The sequence below is a fragment of the Cornus florida genome, unplaced genomic scaffold (assembly GCF_030987335.1).
Source record: "Cornus florida cultivar Cherokee Brave unplaced genomic scaffold, ASM3098733v1 CherokeeBrave_3.0.0_Hap2_Chr08, whole genome shotgun sequence".
Lineage (NCBI taxonomy): Eukaryota > Viridiplantae > Streptophyta > Magnoliopsida > Cornales > Cornaceae > Cornus > Cornus florida.
Window position 1 is genome coordinate 742,778 of NW_026775578.1, and position 20,827 is coordinate 763,604.

Below are 20,827 nucleotides of genomic sequence, written 5' to 3' on the forward strand. Positions count from 1 at the left end.
TACTATAACACTTGTTAGTGGTAAAAGCCCGGTATTTATTCCTTACATTATGGCTTATATTCTGCAACTTTTTCAGTTTTGCTATTTAAAGTGTTGTAGCGACTTCAGACTTCCTGACTGTTTCCAACATGTGTTCATGCAGTTTTCACAGGCTGGAAGCAAGCTTCAGACAGTTTCTGGCACTTCTACTGTTTCAGAACTTCTTGTGCCTTCAACAATTTCTTCTGCTCCTGCATTGCCTATAAGCACCCAGACAGCAGCAGATCCTTTAGATTGTGATTGGAGTGAACATATCTGTCCTGATGGATACAATTACTACTATAATTGTGTTACTTGCGAGAGTAGTGTAAGCGATAAAAATTTAATGCAATTTTTCTTTCCCTCTTTTTTGGATATTGATACGTCTTAAAAATAGTCTAAATGTCTGAAATTTTGACATGTAGTGGGAGAAACCTGAGGAGTATACCTTTTATGAACAGCAACTAGAAAAGCAGCAACAGCGTCAACTTACTTCTCGTCAACAGCTTCATTCTCTGTCAAATATGCAGGTCTGTTCTGGCATACAATCGGGTGATGGCTGTGCTGATACTGAAATGCAACAAATCTAATCGGTTTGTAGTATATTCATTAGTGCTATTTTTATTTTGAAGCTCAAATATTATATTTTAAGATTATAATAACAAAAATTGTTATAAAATAAGTTGCTTATAAATGAATGTAAGCAATCAACAATTAGAATAACTAAGTATGTAAATAAACAACTAATATACAAAGAACTACTCATACAAATTGGATCACTGACTTAAGATAAATAAATCCAAGGGAAAACAACAATAATAAAATACATATTAGAAACAACTGGCCATGTGTGTGGCAGCATCTCGAACCATCATCTTGTGAATACAAGTCGCACTAAATTACTCTCAAAACCCTTCTGATCTTTTGACAGAGATTGGGCTATCACTGCCATAGATTTTGACAGAGTCTTCCACTTCTCAGATGGTGGTAATTGGAATTTTCACAAAGCTGTGAGACGAGGTTCCATTCTACATCCCATATTGCTTCACATAGACCTGCACAGTGCCCCTTCTCTTTGAGTACACTTTTCACAATCCATCTCCTTACAAAATAGAAGACACTTATAAGTTTGCCTGAGATTGGCTTCAAAATAGTAAAAAGAAGAGAGTAAAACATAGTGTTATCTCTAAACTTAAAAAATAAAAACTTGTATCAAGAAATGCCAAGCCCTTTTCTTTTTCTTTTTTTGGAAGGGGGGGGGGGGGGGGGGGGGGGGGGGGGTGGGGGTGTTTGTGCAATGAATGCGATGAGAGCAAAGAATGATATGGAATCGTTTGAAATATGCATGTGTAACAGTGCAAGCATATAAATTAAATTGTGTTTCATGGAGTACGTATATTTTAGCATATTGTATAAATGTGTGATAACAAAAATAGGTCTACTTGCTTAAGTAATACTTAAGATGGGATTATGTGGGCGTATGTGATAACAAAAATAGGTCTAGTGTCAACTTATTGTTGATTTGCCGAGAGAAACAAAAAATCAAAGAAAAGAGTTTAGTTATTAATAGGATTGGATTTCTTAACCAACAGGCCAGTGGCCCAATGGTACCAAGCCCCTACTTCTCATAGGGTTAGGGATTCAAGCCTAGTGGAGGTTTGGGTGTGTGAGTACCAACTAAGGAAAAAAAAAAAAAAAAGATTGGATTTCTTACCTTGTACATTTATGCCTATTTTATCATTGTTTCTAAGGAAAAATTAGACCAATTTTCAGAAGCTAAATTTCTTCTTTTGGTTATTCCTACCTAATAAGCTAGGAAAATGCACCTTTGTCTTTCTTTCTTATAAGAGTGCATATCGGCGCATACCAATCCTTGCACCAAATTCTATGTTGCTCTTGTATGAGTCAGGTTTTCTTATTGTTTGGTCTAGTCCCGATTCCAAAAACCTGGAACCGTAATTTCGGTTCTGGTTTGGGGTACTTTAGAATCGGACTGAACCATTATAAACTTATATATATTTATATATAATGTTACGACAAAAGCTGACAACCAATAACAAACCTCGAATCACAACTGAAAAGTACACACCACACAAAGATTTATGTGGTTCGGCACAAGTTATACCTACATCCACAGTAAAGATTCGGTCAAAGATTTCACTATGCAAAAGTCAGGAGATTAGAAGTTTCAGCCCCCAAACTCTCACACTCGCTCTCACTCTCATTCCTTTGATTTTTAGTGTTATCTCATTATTCCACTCCGAACCCTAAACGCCCTTATATACTTAGCTACAAGAGATCACTAAACAGGGTCCACAACCTGCAACTGGAAAAATGGGTCAAAACAAAATTCGTTCGAAGCGGGATTGCAACGCGACCCAAGCCGAAACAAAATATAATATATGTATACTTTCCAAATCCTAACTTTGTTCACATTTCACACACGTTGTTGCCCTCCTCTTCTTCCTCCTCCTCCTTTCTCTCTCTCTCTCTCTCTCTCACTCACTCACGACAGAAATTTCAGTCCTCCATTAGGAACCCTCATCTACACCAACGTGCCGGCCGACTATATGTATGTATATATATGATCTGATTTGTCGTTGATTTTGACGACGACTTCTGTGTGGTCGCCAAAGTCAACGGACTGGGTCATGTGATTTTGGTTTTGTGCAAAAGAAGTTGGTGATCTGTAGCCTTTTTTGAGCTTTGTTCGGATTGTGATTTCCTGAGTAGGGCTGTAATCGAGCCGAGCCGAGTAATGGGCTGTTAGAGCTCAGCTTGATTATACATCAAGGTGTTTGAGCTCAGCTAAAAAATGTTCAGAACAAGTTCGAGCCAAGCAAAGCTCATTAACGATGAGGCGCAAAACATACTTATCATATATATATGGTAAAGTGCAAAAATAAATCCTAGAACTATGCCCCATTTAGCAAATAACCCCCTCTGAACTACAAAAGTGGCCAAAAACCCCTTGAACTAATCATTTTGGTTGCAAATTGCCGAGTCCAGCCATTGGCCGATTGAATGCTAGTCATGTGACAACCTAATTTTAATTAAATGACCATACAACCCTTGAGAGCAAAAGACCATTGTGCCTTTTTTATTTCTGTAGACCCAAACCCAACCAAATGTTGCCCTATTTCTCTTTCCTAAAACTCCCTTTTAGACCGTCTTGCTCGATCTCTCGATTGAACCTACAGGATTCTCTATCTTTTTTATGAATGACGTGCGACTGTCTCTTTGTGTATACACACACACATATATATACCATATATACCCGGTTCTCTCTCTCTATCTATTTGGAGATTTGGTTGTTTATGAGACCATGCATGAGGGATGAGGTTGAAGATAAAAGTGGGAATTACGCCGAAGATTTGATTGTCGTCAAAGTTGAGTACAGTGAGTTGAGTCAGTTTGCTGATGTCGGAGGGAATTGCATCAGTCAATCAGTTTCCGAAAAGGTCAATAATTCTAAGATTAGCAAGGGAGGTTATGCACGCTGGAATTTGGCCGAAGATCGCTTTCCAGTCGATTCTGGCATGTTCCCTCTCCAATCATTCCACCTCGTTGCCGTGTTTCCACCAAATTTAATGACGGCTATGGTCGTAAGCAAACTGAATGATATTTTCCATATGCACAAACTGAGATATCATGATATAAACCTTAATTAAATCATTGACGAGTGAACCTCTGGACTTTGTTGTTGTCGCTGCTGCTTGTTCATTCCCAACGGGAATGTTTTATCCGGAACAGAGTTCCATACATACGTCTATATATAATTTTATGGTATATACTATATATAGGGATGACAAAGTTTGACACTAGAACAGGTGGGGGTGTTTGTGCAATGAATGCGATGAGAGCAAAGAATGATATGGAATCGTTTGAAATATGCATGTGTAACAGTGCAAGCATATAAATTAAATTGTGTTTCATGGAGTACGTATATTTTAGCATATTGTATAAATGTGTGATAACAAAAATAGGTCTACTTGCTTAAGTAATACTTAAGATGGGATTATGTGGGCGTATGTGATAACAAAAATAGGTCTAGTGTCAACTTATTGTTGATTTGCCGAGAGAAACAAAAAATCAAAGAAAAGAGTTTAGTTATTAATAGGATTGGATTTCTTAACCAACAGGCCAGTGGCCCAATGGTACCAAGCCCCTACTTCTCATAGGGTTAGGGATTCAAGCCTAGTGGAGGTTTGGGTGTGTGAGTACCAACTAAGGAAAAAAAAAAAAAAAAGATTGGATTTCTTACCTTGTACATTTATGCCTATTTTATCATTGTTTCTAAGGAAAAATTAGACCAATTTTCAGAAGCTAAATTTCTTCTTTTGGTTATTCCTACCTAATAAGCTAGGAAAATGCACCTTTGTCTTTCTTTCTTATAAGAGTGCATATCGGCGCATACCAATCCTTGCACCAAATTCTATGTTGCTCTTGTATGAGTCAGGTTTTCTTATTGTTTGGTCTAGTCCCGATTCCAAAAACCTGGAACCGTAATTTCGGTTCTGGTTTGGGGTACTTTAGAATCGGACTGAACCATTATAAACTTATATATATTTATATATAATGTTACGACAAAAGCTGACAACCAATAACAAACCTCGAATCACAACTGAAAAGTACACACCACACAAAGATTTATGTGGTTCGGCACAAGTTATACCTACATCCACAGTAAAGATTCGGTCAAAGATTTCACTATGCAAAAGTCAGGAGATTAGAAGTTTCAGCCCCCAAACTCTCACACTCGCTCTCACTCTCATTCCTTTGATTTTTAGTGTTATCTCATTATTCCACTCCGAACCCTAAACGCCCTTATATACTTAGCTACAAGAGATCACTAAACAGGGTCCACAACCTGCAACTGGAAAAATGGGTCAAAACAAAATTCGTTCGAAGCGGGATTGCAACGCGACCCAAGCCGAAACAAAATATAATATATGTATACTTTCCAAATCCTAACTTTGTTCACATTTCACACACGTTGTTGCCCTCCTCTTCTTCCTCCTCCTCCTTTCTCTCTCTCTCTCTCTCTCTCACTCACTCACGACAGAAATTTCAGTCCTCCATTAGGAACCCTCATCTACACCAACGTGCCGGCCGACTATATGTATGTATATATATGATCTGATTTGTCGTTGATTTTGACGACGACTTCTGTGTGGTCGCCAAAGTCAACGGACTGGGTCATGTGATTTTGGTTTTGTGCAAAAGAAGTTGGTGATCTGTAGCCTTTTTTGAGCTTTGTTCGGATTGTGATTTCCTGAGTAGGGCTGTAATCGAGCCGAGCCGAGTAATGGGCTGTTAGAGCTCAGCTTGATTATACATCAAGGTGTTTGAGCTCAGCTAAAAAATGTTCAGAACAAGTTCGAGCCAAGCAAAGCTCATTAACGATGAGGCGCAAAACATACTTATCATATATATATGGTAAAGTGCAAAAATAAATCCTAGAACTATGCCCCATTTAGCAAATAACCCCCTCTGAACTACAAAAGTGGCCAAAAACCCCTTGAACTAATCATTTTGGTTGCAAATTGCCGAGTCCAGCCATTGGCCGATTGAATGCTAGTCATGTGACAACCTAATTTTAATTAAATGACCATACAACCCTTGAGAGCAAAAGACCATTGTGCCTTTTTTATTTCTGTAGACCCAAACCCAACCAAATGTTGCCCTATTTCTCTTTCCTAAAACTCCCTTTTAGACCGTCTTGCTCGATCTCTCGATTGAACCTACAGGATTCTCTATCTTTTTTATGAATGACGTGCGACTGTCTCTTTGTGTATACACACACACATATATATACCATATATACCCGGTTCTCTCTCTCTATCTATTTGGAGATTTGGTTGTTTATGAGACCATGCATGAGGGATGAGGTTGAAGATAAAAGTGGGAATTACGCCGAAGATTTGATTGTCGTCAAAGTTGAGTACAGTGAGTTGAGTCAGTTTGCTGATGTCGGAGGGAATTGCATCAGTCAATCAGTTTCCGAAAAGGTCAATAATTCTAAGATTAGCAAGGGAGGTTATGCACGCTGGAATTTGGCCGAAGATCGCTTTCCAGTCGATTCTGGCATGTTCCCTCTCCAATCATTCCACCTCGTTGCCGTGTTTCCACCAAATTTAATGACGGCTATGGTCGTAAGCAAACTGAATGATATTTTCCATATGCACAAACTGAGATATCATGATATAAACCTTAATTAAATCATTGACGAGTGAACCTCTGGACTTTGTTGTTGTCGCTGCTGCTTGTTCATTCCCAACGGGAATGTTTTATCCGGAACAGAGTTCCATACATACGTCTATATATAATTTTATGGTATATACTATATATAGGGATGACAAAGTTTGACACTAGAACAGGTGGGGGTGTTTGTGCAATGAATGCGATGAGAGCAAAGAATGATATGGAATCGTTTGAAATATGCATGTGTAACAGTGCAAGCATATAAATTAAATTGTGTTTCATGGAGTACGTATATTTTAGCATATTGTATAAATGTGTGATAACAAAAATAGGTCTACTTGCTTAAGTAATACTTAAGATGGGATTATGTGGGCGTATGTGATAACAAAAATAGGTCTAGTGTCAACTTATTGTTGATTTGCCGAGAGAAACAAAAAATCAAAGAAAAGAGTTTAGTTATTAATAGGATTGGATTTCTTAACCAACAGGCCAGTGGCCCAATGGTACCAAGCCCCTACTTCTCATAGGGTTAGGGATTCAAGCCTAGTGGAGGTTTGGGTGTGTGAGTACCAACTAAGGAAAAAAAAAAAAAAAAGATTGGATTTCTTACCTTGTACATTTATGCCTATTTTATCATTGTTTCTAAGGAAAAATTAGACCAATTTTCAGAAGCTAAATTTCTTCTTTTGGTTATTCCTACCTAATAAGCTAGGAAAATGCACCTTTGTCTTTCTTTCTTATAAGAGTGCATATCGGCGCATACCAATCCTTGCACCAAATTCTATGTTGCTCTTGTATGAGTCAGGTTTTCTTATTGTTTGGTCTAGTCCCGATTCCAAAAACCTGGAACCGTAATTTCGGTTCTGGTTTGGGGTACTTTAGAATCGGACTGAACCATTATAAACTTATATATATTTATATATAATGTTACGACAAAAGCTGACAACCAATAACAAACCTCGAATCACAACTGAAAAGTACACACCACACAAAGATTTATGTGGTTCGGCACAAGTTATACCTACATCCACAGTAAAGATTCGGTCAAAGATTTCACTATGCAAAAGTCAGGAGATTAGAAGTTTCAGCCCCCAAACTCTCACACTCGCTCTCACTCTCATTCCTTTGATTTTTAGTGTTATCTCATTATTCCACTCCGAACCCTAAACGCCCTTATATACTTAGCTACAAGAGATCACTAAACAGGGTCCACAACCTGCAACTGGAAAAATGGGTCAAAACAAAATTCGTTCGAAGCGGGATTGCAACGCGACCCAAGCCGAAACAAAATATAATATATGTATACTTTCCAAATCCTAACTTTGTTCACATTTCACACACGTTGTTGCCCTCCTCTTCTTCCTCCTCCTCCTTTCTCTCTCTCTCTCTCTCTCTCACTCACTCACGACAGAAATTTCAGTCCTCCATTAGGAACCCTCATCTACACCAACGTGCCGGCCGACTATATGTATGTATATATATGATCTGATTTGTCGTTGATTTTGACGACGACTTCTGTGTGGTCGCCAAAGTCAACGGACTGGGTCATGTGATTTTGGTTTTGTGCAAAAGAAGTTGGTGATCTGTAGCCTTTTTTGAGCTTTGTTCGGATTGTGATTTCCTGAGTAGGGCTGTAATCGAGCCGAGCCGAGTAATGGGCTGTTAGAGCTCAGCTTGATTATACATCAAGGTGTTTGAGCTCAGCTAAAAAATGTTCAGAACAAGTTCGAGCCAAGCAAAGCTCATTAACGATGAGGCGCAAAACATACTTATCATATATATATGGTAAAGTGCAAAAATAAATCCTAGAACTATGCCCCATTTAGCAAATAACCCCCTCTGAACTACAAAAGTGGCCAAAAACCCCTTGAACTAATCATTTTGGTTGCAAATTGCCGAGTCCAGCCATTGGCCGATTGAATGCTAGTCATGTGACAACCTAATTTTAATTAAATGACCATACAACCCTTGAGAGCAAAAGACCATTGTGCCTTTTTTATTTCTGTAGACCCAAACCCAACCAAATGTTGCCCTATTTCTCTTTCCTAAAACTCCCTTTTAGACCGTCTTGCTCGATCTCTCGATTGAACCTACAGGATTCTCTATCTTTTTTATGAATGACGTGCGACTGTCTCTTTGTGTATACACACACACATATATATACCATATATACCCGGTTCTCTCTCTCTATCTATTTGGAGATTTGGTTGTTTATGAGACCATGCATGAGGGATGAGGTTGAAGATAAAAGTGGGAATTACGCCGAAGATTTGATTGTCGTCAAAGTTGAGTACAGTGAGTTGAGTCAGTTTGCTGATGTCGGAGGGAATTGCATCAGTCAATCAGTTTCCGAAAAGGTCAATAATTCTAAGATTAGCAAGGGAGGTTATGCACGCTGGAATTTGGCCGAAGATCGCTTTCCAGTCGATTCTGGCATGTTCCCTCTCCAATCATTCCACCTCGTTGCCGTGTTTCCACCAAATTTAATGACGGCTATGGTCGTAAGCAAACTGAATGATATTTTCCATATGCACAAACTGAGATATCATGATATAAACCTTAATTAAATCATTGACGAGTGAACCTCTGGACTTTGTTGTTGTCGCTGCTGCTTGTTCATTCCCAACGGGAATGTTTTATCCGGAACAGAGTTCCATACATACGTCTATATATAATTTTATGGTATATACTATATATAGGGATGACAAAGTTTGACACTAGAACAGGTGGGGGTGTTTGTGCAATGAATGCGATGAGAGCAAAGAATGATATGGAATCGTTTGAAATATGCATGTGTAACAGTGCAAGCATATAAATTAAATTGTGTTTCATGGAGTACGTATATTTTAGCATATTGTATAAATGTGTGATAACAAAAATAGGTCTACTTGCTTAAGTAATACTTAAGATGGGATTATGTGGGCGTATGTGATAACAAAAATAGGTCTAGTGTCAACTTATTGTTGATTTGCCGAGAGAAACAAAAAATCAAAGAAAAGAGTTTAGTTATTAATAGGATTGGATTTCTTAACCAACAGGCCAGTGGCCCAATGGTACCAAGCCCCTACTTCTCATAGGGTTAGGGATTCAAGCCTAGTGGAGGTTTGGGTGTGTGAGTACCAACTAAGGAAAAAAAAAAAAAAAAGATTGGATTTCTTACCTTGTACATTTATGCCTATTTTATCATTGTTTCTAAGGAAAAATTAGACCAATTTTCAGAAGCTAAATTTCTTCTTTTGGTTATTCCTACCTAATAAGCTAGGAAAATGCACCTTTGTCTTTCTTTCTTATAAGAGTGCATATCGGCGCATACCAATCCTTGCACCAAATTCTATGTTGCTCTTGTATGAGTCAGGTTTTCTTATTGTTTGGTCTAGTCCCGATTCCAAAAACCTGGAACCGTAATTTCGGTTCTGGTTTGGGGTACTTTAGAATCGGACTGAACCATTATAAACTTATATATATTTATATATAATGTTACGACAAAAGCTGACAACCAATAACAAACCTCGAATCACAACTGAAAAGTACACACCACACAAAGATTTATGTGGTTCGGCACAAGTTATACCTACATCCACAGTAAAGATTCGGTCAAAGATTTCACTATGCAAAAGTCAGGAGATTAGAAGTTTCAGCCCCCAAACTCTCACACTCGCTCTCACTCTCATTCCTTTGATTTTTAGTGTTATCTCATTATTCCACTCCGACCCTAAACGCCCTTATATACTTAGCTACAAGAGATCACTAAACAGGGTCCACAACCTGCAACTGGAAAAATGGGTCAAAACAAAATTCGTTCGAAGCGGGATTGCAACGCGACCCAAGCCGAAACAAAATATAATATATGTATACTTTCCAAATCCTAACTTTGTTCACATTTCACACACGTTGTTGCCCTCCTCTTCTTCCTCCTCCTCCTTTCTCTCTCTCTCTCTCTCTCTCACTCACTCACGACAGAAATTTCAGTCCTCCATTAGGAACCCTCATCTACACCAACGTGCCGGCCGACTATATGTATGTATATATATGATCTGATTTGTCGTTGATTTTGACGACGACTTCTGTGTGGTCGCCAAAGTCAACGGACTGGGTCATGTGATTTTGGTTTTGTGCAAAAGAAGTTGGTGATCTGTAGCCTTTTTTGAGCTTTGTTCGGATTGTGATTTCCTGAGTAGGGCTGTAATCGAGCCGAGCCGAGTAATGGGCTGTTAGAGCTCAGCTTGATTATACATCAAGGTGTTTGAGCTCAGCTAAAAAATGTTCAGAACAAGTTCGAGCCAAGCAAAGCTCATTAACGATGAGGCGCAAAACATACTTATCATATATATATGGTAAAGTGCAAAAATAAATCCTAGAACTATGCCCCATTTAGCAAATAACCCCCTCTGAACTACAAAAGTGGCCAAAAACCCCTTGAACTAATCATTTTGGTTGCAAATTGCCGAGTCCAGCCATTGGCCGATTGAATGCTAGTCATGTGACAACCTAATTTTAATTAAATGACCATACAACCCTTGAGAGCAAAAGACCATTGTGCCTTTTTTATTTCTGTAGACCCAAACCCAACCAAATGTTGCCCTATTTCTCTTTCCTAAAACTCCCTTTTAGACCGTCTTGCTCGATCTCTCGATTGAACCTACAGGATTCTCTATCTTTTTTATGAATGACGTGCGACTGTCTCTTTGTGTATACACACACACATATATATACCATATATACCCGGTTCTCTCTCTCTATCTATTTGGAGATTTGGTTGTTTATGAGACCATGCATGAGGGATGAGGTTGAAGATAAAAGTGGGAATTACGCCGAAGATTTGATTGTCGTCAAAGTTGAGTACAGTGAGTTGAGTCAGTTTGCTGATGTCGGAGGGAATTGCATCAGTCAATCAGTTTCCGAAAAGGTCAATAATTCTAAGATTAGCAAGGGAGGTTATGCACGCTGGAATTTGGCCGAAGATCGCTTTCCAGTCGATTCTGGCATGTTCCCTCTCCAATCATTCCACCTCGTTGCCGTGTTTCCACCAAATTTAATGACGGCTATGGTCGTAAGCAAACTGAATGATATTTTCCATATGCACAAACTGAGATATCATGATATAAACCTTAATTAAATCATTGACGAGTGAACCTCTGGACTTTGTTGTTGTCGCTGCTGCTTGTTCATTCCCAACGGGAATGTTTTATCCGGAACAGAGTTCCATACATACGTCTATATATAATTTTATGGTATATACTATATATAGGGATGACAAAGTTTGACACTTGAACAAAATACGAGTTAAACGGGTTTGGATTGACCTTAAATGGGTTCGGGTCATAAACGGATCAACACGATTAAACCATTTGGTTAATCGATTCATGTTTGGGTTGAGCTGGTTCAACCCGTGTAATCTGTTTAACTATACGTTTCATAAACAAATTTATATTTAAGTTTCAAAATAACTACCTAAACTCGTGTCTTATAATTTACTCTTTTGTAGACTATTGACTATTTAATAATTTGGTTGGATTGAAACTTGTATTTTTCTAGTATTTATTGCTTGATTGAGCATTATTAATAATTTAAATAATATGATTTTTTATTTAAGTAAATAGGTCATTAATTGGGTCCCATGGAAGATTATATGGCTCTCCAAGGCTCCACTTAGAGCGGTATTCTTTGTCCGGACTGCCGTCTAGGGTAAGATTTTTTTTTTTTTTGATAAGTAAAGATGTATTAGAAAGCGTTCAAGAGCTGTACAAAAACCCAAAAAAAAAAAAGGGAAAGAGGAAGACCTATGGACCCAAAGACCTGTCTGGGGTAAGATCTTGACGCTGGACAATTTGAGGAAGAGAGGCAATACCATTGTTAATTGGTGTTGTCTATGCAAACGAGATGGTGAATCTGTGGATCACATCTTTATGCACTGTCCTGTGGCATATGATTGTTGGAACCTCATCTTCGGCTTATTTGGCATGCATTGGGTAATGCCTCAGTCTTCCAAAGGTCTGATTAACGCGTGGAGAGGATGCCAAGTGAGTAGTCACGCTTGCGATTATTGGAGGATAGTTCCACACTGTGTTTGGTGGTGCATATGGAGAGAGAGAAATAGCAGAATTTTTGAAAGAAAGGAATTGCCTTTGGCGACCTTGAAACTTCATATTCTTCGCTCTATTTTTTGTTATGCGAAAGGAAGAACTTGCTCCTTTACCGCTGACTTAGTTGTTTTTTTGGGCCCTTAGATTCAGCTTCCGTTTTTGTATTAGGGACGCGTTCCCCTTTTAAACACTCTTTTAATCGATTATTACTTATCAAAAAAAAATTTAATCGGGTTACACGTGTAACCCGTTTAATAAATAGGTCGGTTTAGTGTTGAGGGATCTTGAAACGAATATTCAACGGGTCGTGTTCGGGTTGAGTTATTTAGTAGAATACCCTTAGGTCAACACAACACGATTATGACCTGCGAACACGAATTGCCACCCCTAACTATATAGATATATATGATTTTTGTTTAATTTTGCTTTGGCTTATCCAACAAATGGCAGAAATCCTCGTGTAGCCAAACAGATCAGTGAAGAAAAAGTGTTCTCTGTGCACCCTGCATAACTGTACACTGTTTCCCCTCCCATATAAAACCCAGAAACGAAGGAGTATCAAGAAGTATGAACTCAACTCAAACACCGCACATAACATCACATTCATCGTTTCAACTAAGAACTCTCTCTCAATGTGGGAACTTTTGCGCCAAATCATGGTGGGTAAGACTATTTAACCTCTGAATGGGCTCTGTATATATCTCACCCCCTCTCTCTCTCTCTCTATATATATATATATATTATATACACATGACTTATAAGTTAATACATCATTATCTCTCCAAGTTGGGTGAGTTGTCACCACATGATTGGTTCTCAAAAAATTTCATTCCACGTCATCAACTTAAGTGGCTGTGGCGGCAAAACAGCGTTGTTTTGATTAGTGGTAAAATAGTCTTTTAATATTTCCGTTAAGGGCAGCTGATCGGAATGTCCTTAATTGCTACAAAGCATGGGCAGCTGATCGGAATGTCCTTGATTTCTACAAAGCAATAGTTCAAGGGAGCATTTGTACTTTTGCTACAAAGCAATAGTTCAAGGGAGCAATTTGTACTTAGGGGGGTTATTTGCAGAAGAGCAATACTTCAAATATATATATAGATCCCACAACAATCACACACACACATATATATAACTATGTATTTATGTTACATAGATTTACTGAGGAAAGAAGAAATATTTTACACTGTATCTCCACAAAAAATTATATATATAAAATTTCAGATTCATCACTTATCTTCACTCCAATCTTTTCTTAGATCTTCAAAGTCATTAGTGATGCCGTTTTAATACTTTCCATCTCCTTTTGTCCGTCAATCGTGATGCAATGGATCTCCTTGGATGTTGTTGTAACCACATTCTTCCATCTCTCACGCACAAACGGGAAGGCATAACTTTTAGAGGGAGAAAGGACCATAGCTAGGGAGATAGAGTGAGACGGCAGAAAGTGCGATGGAAGGGCGTGAATCTTTGGGAACTGCAACTTTTGGAAAGAATGTAGGATTAGGTTTGGAAAGTCTAAACATGGGCTTCGTAATTTTATAGGGCTTATTGGGCCAATAAAGTATGGAATATTACTTTGGGTTAAACTTATGTCCAAACCAAGTTGTTGGGTCGATATAATTTGAAAACTAATCTGAATGTATAAATAAATGCATATATAGGCACACACAAAGATACATAATGGTCATGTTCACGAGCTCATTCACGAGCTTTGTTCACAAACATGCTCACGGACTAACAAGCCGAGCTCGAGCTTGTTTGAGATTGGCTCATTTATTAAACAAGCTTAGGAAAAAATGTTTAAGCTTGGTTCGTTTACTAAACAAATGAACACAACCTGAGCCCTTGTTGAGCAGAGCCTGAGTTGTTCGTTGAACGTTTTGTCCATTTATAGCCCTATTCCTGAGTTTCACCATTAAAATAAAATTTTCTGTTTCCTCCGAAAGAAGCGCAATATTCTAATAACACTGGTCTGCAATTAGTGTCAAAGCAGATGGAATGGGTTTGATTTTTTGTTTGATTGTCATTGATTGTGGTGGTTAAGTATATTTGGTATGGTGGAGTTACATTTGGTTGTTGAACCGTGGAACCGAACTAAACCAGTCCTTCATGGTATTGTTTGGTTCCTTTGGTCCTCATTGTTCGGTTTGGTTCTAATTTTTGTGGAACCGTTAGGACCAGTTTTGGTTCCAAAATACTTCCAAACCGGTCCAAACTTAACCATGTGCACCCCTAAATACAACACATCAATTAGGGTTTTTCGGCATGTCCAAAGAAAATTAGGGTGTACAGTGTTGAGTTGCCCTTAGTAAAAAGTGTTGTCAGGGGCTTATTTATTATTACTTATATAATGTTGGGGCTTATGTGTAATTTCTGAAACTTGTTATTATAAATAGAATGTGGTGGACGGATGAAAGTATTCTTTCATTCTTTCTCTTTCCCCATCTCTTTCTCTTTTTCTCTCATCCGCTTTTTTTTTCATTTACTCTTGATTTGATTGTATCTTAAAGTTAATAAAAAGTAGAAGTGTGCATGTAGGAAGCTGGCGAGGGGAATATCATAAAATCATTAAAAAAAAAGAAATAATTTATTTTTATTAAATTATCATTTAACAATATGAAATGTTTGGATATCAGTTTTAGCCCCCAAGGGAGCCAGTTGTGTATAAGCTTTAAGAGTCACTCGTCAGCCCATAGACCTTGTGATTTTTTATTATCTTGTTGACTAGTCTTACATCATTTATAGTGTTGCCAGATTTTAGGAGTTGCATACAAATGAGTATCACCATATGTGTTATTTTACATATTTGGTTTGCCTAGTGTAGCACCCCTTGATTAGGAATCTTTTTTTTTTTTTTTTTGTTCTTTGGCTCCTAATTCAATTGATTCTCTTATTGATAGGGCTTCTTGCTTCATGTTGGCATGGTCTGGTTTCAGGAACTTGGTCATATGCAAGTACAGGCAGCAACGATCCCATTGGTTACTCCAGCATGTGTGTAGGTGGTTTGTGTTTGAGCCTTTTGCCGATGTACCTATTGACTGCAAGTATTGCGATTGTTTTACCCTATTTAAGCTTTGAACTGGGTGCCGGTCAAGCGGTATTCCGGAGTGAGGAACAACTACGGTAAGCATCATCTAATGTATATATTCTCCAACTTTTGGAAGTGATTCTTATAAATGGTTATAAAAAAGGGTAAATATCATTTTATTCCTTGTTGATGGTGGCAGTTATGCAGGGTATTGGAGCATTAACTGAATATGACCAAGTATTAGCTATGTAATGGCCACACTTCATCATACAGAGATCAGTTGTGTATTTCTTAGGTTAAGCCTATCAAGATCAAAATAGATTGAATGGTTCTCAGTTAAATATCAGGCTGTTTTGGTGGCATTTCTTAGTTTTACAGCTAGTACATGTAATGTCATCGATATGTGCTCCAGATTGTGAAACAAAAATGTGAAATTGATCAATTTCTTTTCATCATTTATTTTTTATTTTTAAAATTTGAACAGATTCCGTTGGTATGCATGTTTAGTTGTGCATAGGTCTTGCAGGTACTTGTGGGTAAGAAGCATCTAAAGTAGAATTCCAGGGATATAAGCAGAGTGAAGATAGCTTACCTTACAAGTACACGGATGTTTAAATTTGTGGATGGAAGTGTCCAACATTGCTTTATAACTGGACCTGCCATTGAATATGTAATGGAAATGCAACTTTTCTTCAGTTATTTTATCATGAGTTATAATATATATATATATATCCTAAAATATGAGTGGATGAATCTATGTTTGGAAACCCATTTAGAGCACTGGAACTCCATTTAAAACAATGCCTGATCAATTGCATTATGTTTTTCAAATTTCATGTTAAATGGTTTATACCTTGTTTGGATGTGAAGAAAGTCTTACAATTGTGGTGTCTTTAAGATTTTATGCTTGGAGTGGTTGTAAAAGTTATAGTACTTTGTCGGCCCCCCTAATTTGAGTTTTGAACGGAAACAAATCACTATTTAGACCCTGGATGGGCGGGAAGTGAGTTAATGAATTATTGTGTTACTTTGAATGGAATTATGGAGCGCAATGGTGACTCCGATCGTGCTTAATCTTATGTCTTTATCGCGTAATAGATAAAGAGGACAACGACATTACATATTGGGTGTCTAAATTGGAGTTGTTGGTTCACCTACAATGCGAAATGGGAGACCGACTATATATATATTTATATGTTGTGTATTCAACGGATGGGATGGTCAGTGGTCCTGAGCCAATATCCATTGGCTTGGCTTGGCATTCAGATTAATATATGGACTCAACGCAACACAACAGAACACAATCTTGTTCCATATAAAAAAAATCCGGAATTTGATCTTTCCTTTTTGTCCGCGCATGCTCTCTTCTCTAACTCTCACACGGCATTATCACATTCAATGAATCCAAACCCTTTAGTAGTAGATGATGACAACACAGCCGAAGATAACACTTCACTGTTACAGCTCTCCTTCCGTATTTTGAAGGTGTAGCATTTATTTTCATCCACGACTGAATAATGATGTCTTTCCCTGTCAACTGTTTTCCCAACTTCCAAACAAGTTAAGGAAAAATGCTGAAATTAAGGAAAAATGCTGGATGCTCCGTGTCGTATAAGGAAGGAAAAAACTAAATTTATGTTAATCATTAGGGACGACGATTCTCAATCTGTTGGTGTAATGTGTTATATATCTTGATTAATTATGTTGCACATACATGTGTATATAGAACATTACAAACACAAATATATATATATACCACCAAAGTAAATCCAACCAACCAAAAAATTATGAAATTGTAAGTACCTCCATTGTACCAAAAACCATGTCAACCAACAGGATCAGTGTATCACCTTAATTAGCAGTCAAAAAGCTGAAAATTACTACTACATAACACGTGATGGAAGTTTTCATGTAATTAAGTACACCTCTTACTAAGTCAGTGAGTAATGATCAAACTTACATTCAAAGGTATTGGTGAGGGTTTTCAACAACTCTTCCTGCTTTCTGATCACAAGCTGGTGCAGGTGGTGGTGGTAGGGATGGGAAAATGTCCTGAAGAAGGGCTTGGTCTCTGAGCAAAGCAGAAGAAGATGGAGCACAAAAACGCCTCTGGTGGACAGAAATATTACTAGGAGGAGGAGGAGGAGGAGGAGGAGGATTATTATTATTATTAATAGAGGAAGTCAAATAGCCAGAATTGAAGGATTGATGAGATAAGGCGGCGCTGGGCATAGCATAAGTGGTGGAGGAGAAGTTGGAAGCCGGTGGGCGAGACATGACTAGTAGTGGGCTTGGATGGGTGTGTTTGCCTTCGTAGGTGGTCACAACTATGCTTGGATCATTGAAACACCGCTCCACTCTTTTCTTCACATTGCACGCACCATTAGTGCAACGATAGTAGCTCCTGATTCAATGCAAAATCTTCAAAGATGAGTGTGTGTCCACTTTTTCATATATATTCTATAATCAGTAAAGACAATTAGGATAGGAGTAGTAACTAAATGGGTGGTGGGTGTTGATGGAGCAGCTAATTAATTAATGAATACGTAATGTAGTAGTAGTATTGAATTTTAATTTGATGGATGGGGTTAGTAGTGGTACCTAGGAAAAGTGCTGTTTTTGACAGCTTTTTGGCCGTATTTCCTCCATCTGTATCCATCCTCCAAATGATCAACCTCACTCTTGGTCATGAATGCAAATCTTGGCTCCCTCTGCCTCTTCTGCTTCGTTTTCTTTGCTTTCAACCTAAATCCCCCAAAAACCAAGGATGTATAGCCTTTAGATCAATCAAATATTATATATAAAAGGGATGAAAGGAGGCAATTAATTAAAATCCTAGCTATTTCATTTGATTTGGAAATAAATAAATCAAGAGCAAGCTTACAGTTTTTTGTTGTTTTGGTGATGTTGATCTTCATCTTCATCATCATCTTCATCTTCATCTAGGGTGGGCTTGGTTTGTTGAATTAGTGTATCATTTGGTGGAGTAGTAGTACTAGTACCGGCACTTGATTGGGATTGGGATTGGGATTGAGATGAAATATTGGAAGAAGAGTTGGGTGTGGTGGGGCGGTGGTGGCGGTGGTGGATAAATGATGATGATGATTCCGGATGAACTAGTATTGAAGTAGAAGTAGTAGTAGTAGAAGATGGTAGTAATTGTAATACATCAAAGATGGAAGGTGGACTACTAGTACTATTACTAGTGATCTGGTCTTGAAAACCCAGTAACTCCATAAACCCTAATGAGCTCTTCTCATCATCGTCATCATCACCATCACCACCTATTTCTTCAACACACAAGCCCATCATACCTGTTACTGGGTTACTCACAGCAAGATGATCACAGAACGATCTCATCGATTCTTCTATCTTTATTGCTTCTTTCCTCTCCATTGATTCCATCATTCATCACCAATATATATATATATATATGTGTGTGTGTTTGTGACAGATCTCGATTAATTTATAAACTCTCCCTAGCTATGTGTCTCTTAGAATAAGAGATTAGCGTGTCTGTGTGAGACTCAGAGAGAGAGAGAGAGAGAGAGAGAGTGGTACCGGTAGATAAAGAGACGGAGAGCTGTGCCCTTTGAGAGAGAAAAAAGATGGTTTGCTTGTTGGGTTTGTAAGGTGAGGAGGGAGGCCAGTATGAACGCAGATAAAAGATAGAAAGAAGTAAATACTGAAGATGATGTTTTTGGATATTGGGAGGAATGGTGAGATTTGAGGTTGGCCACAAAAATTGACCGGCTATTCCCCGTCATTTCCATTCACTCTACGGATATCACAGAGTGGGTCCGGTTGCATTAAATGTTGTTACATGACTTGTTGGTGAAGCTGCAGAAGATGAATGAAATGAATGGTCGACCACGCTTTCCATACCCCATTAGTTTTGACCGCTAAACCGGTCAGAGTGTGAACCGGATTCCAATTACACGTCACGCGACATGATTACAGCAATTTTAGAAAGAAAGGTCTCCCACGTATGTACTATGTATATATAGTACTATTATATGCATATATGGGACCATTATATGCATGTATGTCCTCTACAGCCTACATGACCATTGACAAGTGTTTCCGCCTAACTCTCTCCCTCACTGTACATTTTTTTTTTCTTCTATTTATTTATTTTTCTTCTATTTAAACTGGTTCATAGCTTATATTATGACCAGACTGTCCTCTCTTAAGATATCTAATGACAAGAACATTGAGATGAAAATGTAATGTTATCATATATATATATATATACAGTGCAGATTTTTAAAATTTTGTGAAGCTTTTGTTTTAAAATTGCCCATGACTTAGATTTTTTCTTTTTTACTCATGTTCTTAAATTTAAGATCTTTCAAATTCATGGCCTAGGCAACAGCCTGAACCACCTAGGCCTGAGCCGGCTATATATATACAAATATATAACATTGTCATATATCTATATATACACACACTATTACTAATTGTATATATATTTCGAAGAAATTTTTTAAAAGATGTAACTCTTCCAAAAAGAAAATGTCATAACATTGTACCATTTATTTAGCTTTGACATACGGCCACAATCATGTAATTTTGAGAATGTGAGAGTAACAAAATAAAAAGAAAAAAAAAAAAAAAACTGTAATCTGAAAGGGGTCTAAGGGGACACAAAAAAAAAAGGGAAAAAAGTGAAAATTATATTATGCCTCGACAGGTCGGTGATGAATGTTGGATAAATGAAGAGCTCAAAAAAAAGATAAAAAAGAGTTTTCCATGCATGCGTCAATTTATTCTCCCTTTTTGGTGTGAACTGCTTGCAAGATTTCTGCACGTGTGATTCATTAACACCAAACACCACCGCTGCGGCGCCAGTCTCTGCCACTTCAAGTCCTACTGCTCACTATTCACTGCTGCAGCGTTTACTCTTCACAAAATGCTTCTCTAAACTAGGAGGGTGCTGAGTCAGGATGGTGACTTTCACAATAAAACAAAAAATATATAATATATATCTATATATCTATATATTTATAAATAATAATAATAATAATAGTTTTTGTTGTTTTTTGAGCTCCCAAACGTATCCGAGAAGCAATCATGGTCAAACAGTCACATATTTATTTAACTTTTTATTTTAATTAATTAATAGGAGTAAAATAATACTAGCTTCCAATAAGTAATAGTAGTATAAAGTTGAAAATGATATATATATACACACGTAGTAGTACAGGACAAGATAAAATAGAAGATATAGGGAGCGTATGTAAGAAGCAAGCTGAGGGAGGAAGAATATTCCAAAACCGTGTAAAAGGGTAGGCATGTGGTCCTGACGTCATGAGAAGGAAGGAGAACCGTCGGATGGGGGAGGTCCAACTGATTACATCAGTACACGTGTGAGGCTGGGAATGGTCAACATCCAACCGTCACGCATCGAGTTTCGGAGTGATGGCGACCCGAGCCGTGGATCACGGCTTAGTTTGATTTCATTTCATATAGGAGGAGTAGTACATACTGC

The 20,827-nt window shown here is 37.9% G+C and overlaps 2 protein-coding genes across 13 annotated transcripts in view; one reads left to right on the forward strand and one right to left on the reverse strand.

The window, feature by feature from the left end:
* The window catches only part of LOC132268757 (flowering time control protein FCA-like), a 32,286-nt gene extending 16,467 nt beyond the window's left edge, over positions 1-15,819 (forward strand). For 3 of the 7 annotated variants that reach the window (XM_059769576.1, XM_059769579.1, XM_059769578.1), the window contains exons 13-16: positions 143-346; positions 444-548; positions 15,209-15,431; positions 15,536-15,819. In XM_059769576.1, the coding sequence (XP_059625559.1) occupies positions 143-346; positions 444-548; positions 15,209-15,307 (408 nt within the window). In that variant the 3' untranslated portion in view covers positions 15,308-15,431; positions 15,536-15,819. Of the gene's footprint in view, positions 1-142; positions 347-443; positions 612-15,208; positions 15,432-15,535 lie in introns of those variants that run through there. The other 4 variants (XM_059769577.1, XM_059769581.1, XM_059769583.1 and 1 more) reach the window with 4 other exon arrangements.
* LOC132268759 (WRKY transcription factor 23-like) lies at positions 751-19,021 on the reverse strand. 6 transcript variants are annotated; one of them, XR_009469358.1, is made up of 5 exons: positions 18,221-19,021; positions 17,938-18,081; positions 17,297-17,740; positions 15,929-15,992; positions 751-1,073 (listed from the first exon to the last, which is right to left on the reverse strand). XR_009469358.1 is itself a non-coding variant. In XM_059769588.1 (4 exons), exons 1-3 carry the CDS (start codon positions 18,742-18,744, stop codon positions 17,299-17,301), a joined length of 1,110 nt encoding a protein of 369 aa, XP_059625571.1. In that variant the 5' UTR covers positions 18,745-19,021; the 3' UTR covers positions 751-1,073; positions 17,297-17,298. The 6 variants fall into 6 exon arrangements, 4 of the variants coding, with proteins under 4 accessions (XP_059625571.1, XP_059625570.1, XP_059625572.1 ...); XR_009469357.1 differs by having other exon boundaries at positions 751-1,120; XM_059769588.1 differs by lacking the exon at positions 15,929-15,992.
* Between the last annotated feature and the right edge of the window lie 1,806 nt (positions 19,022-20,827).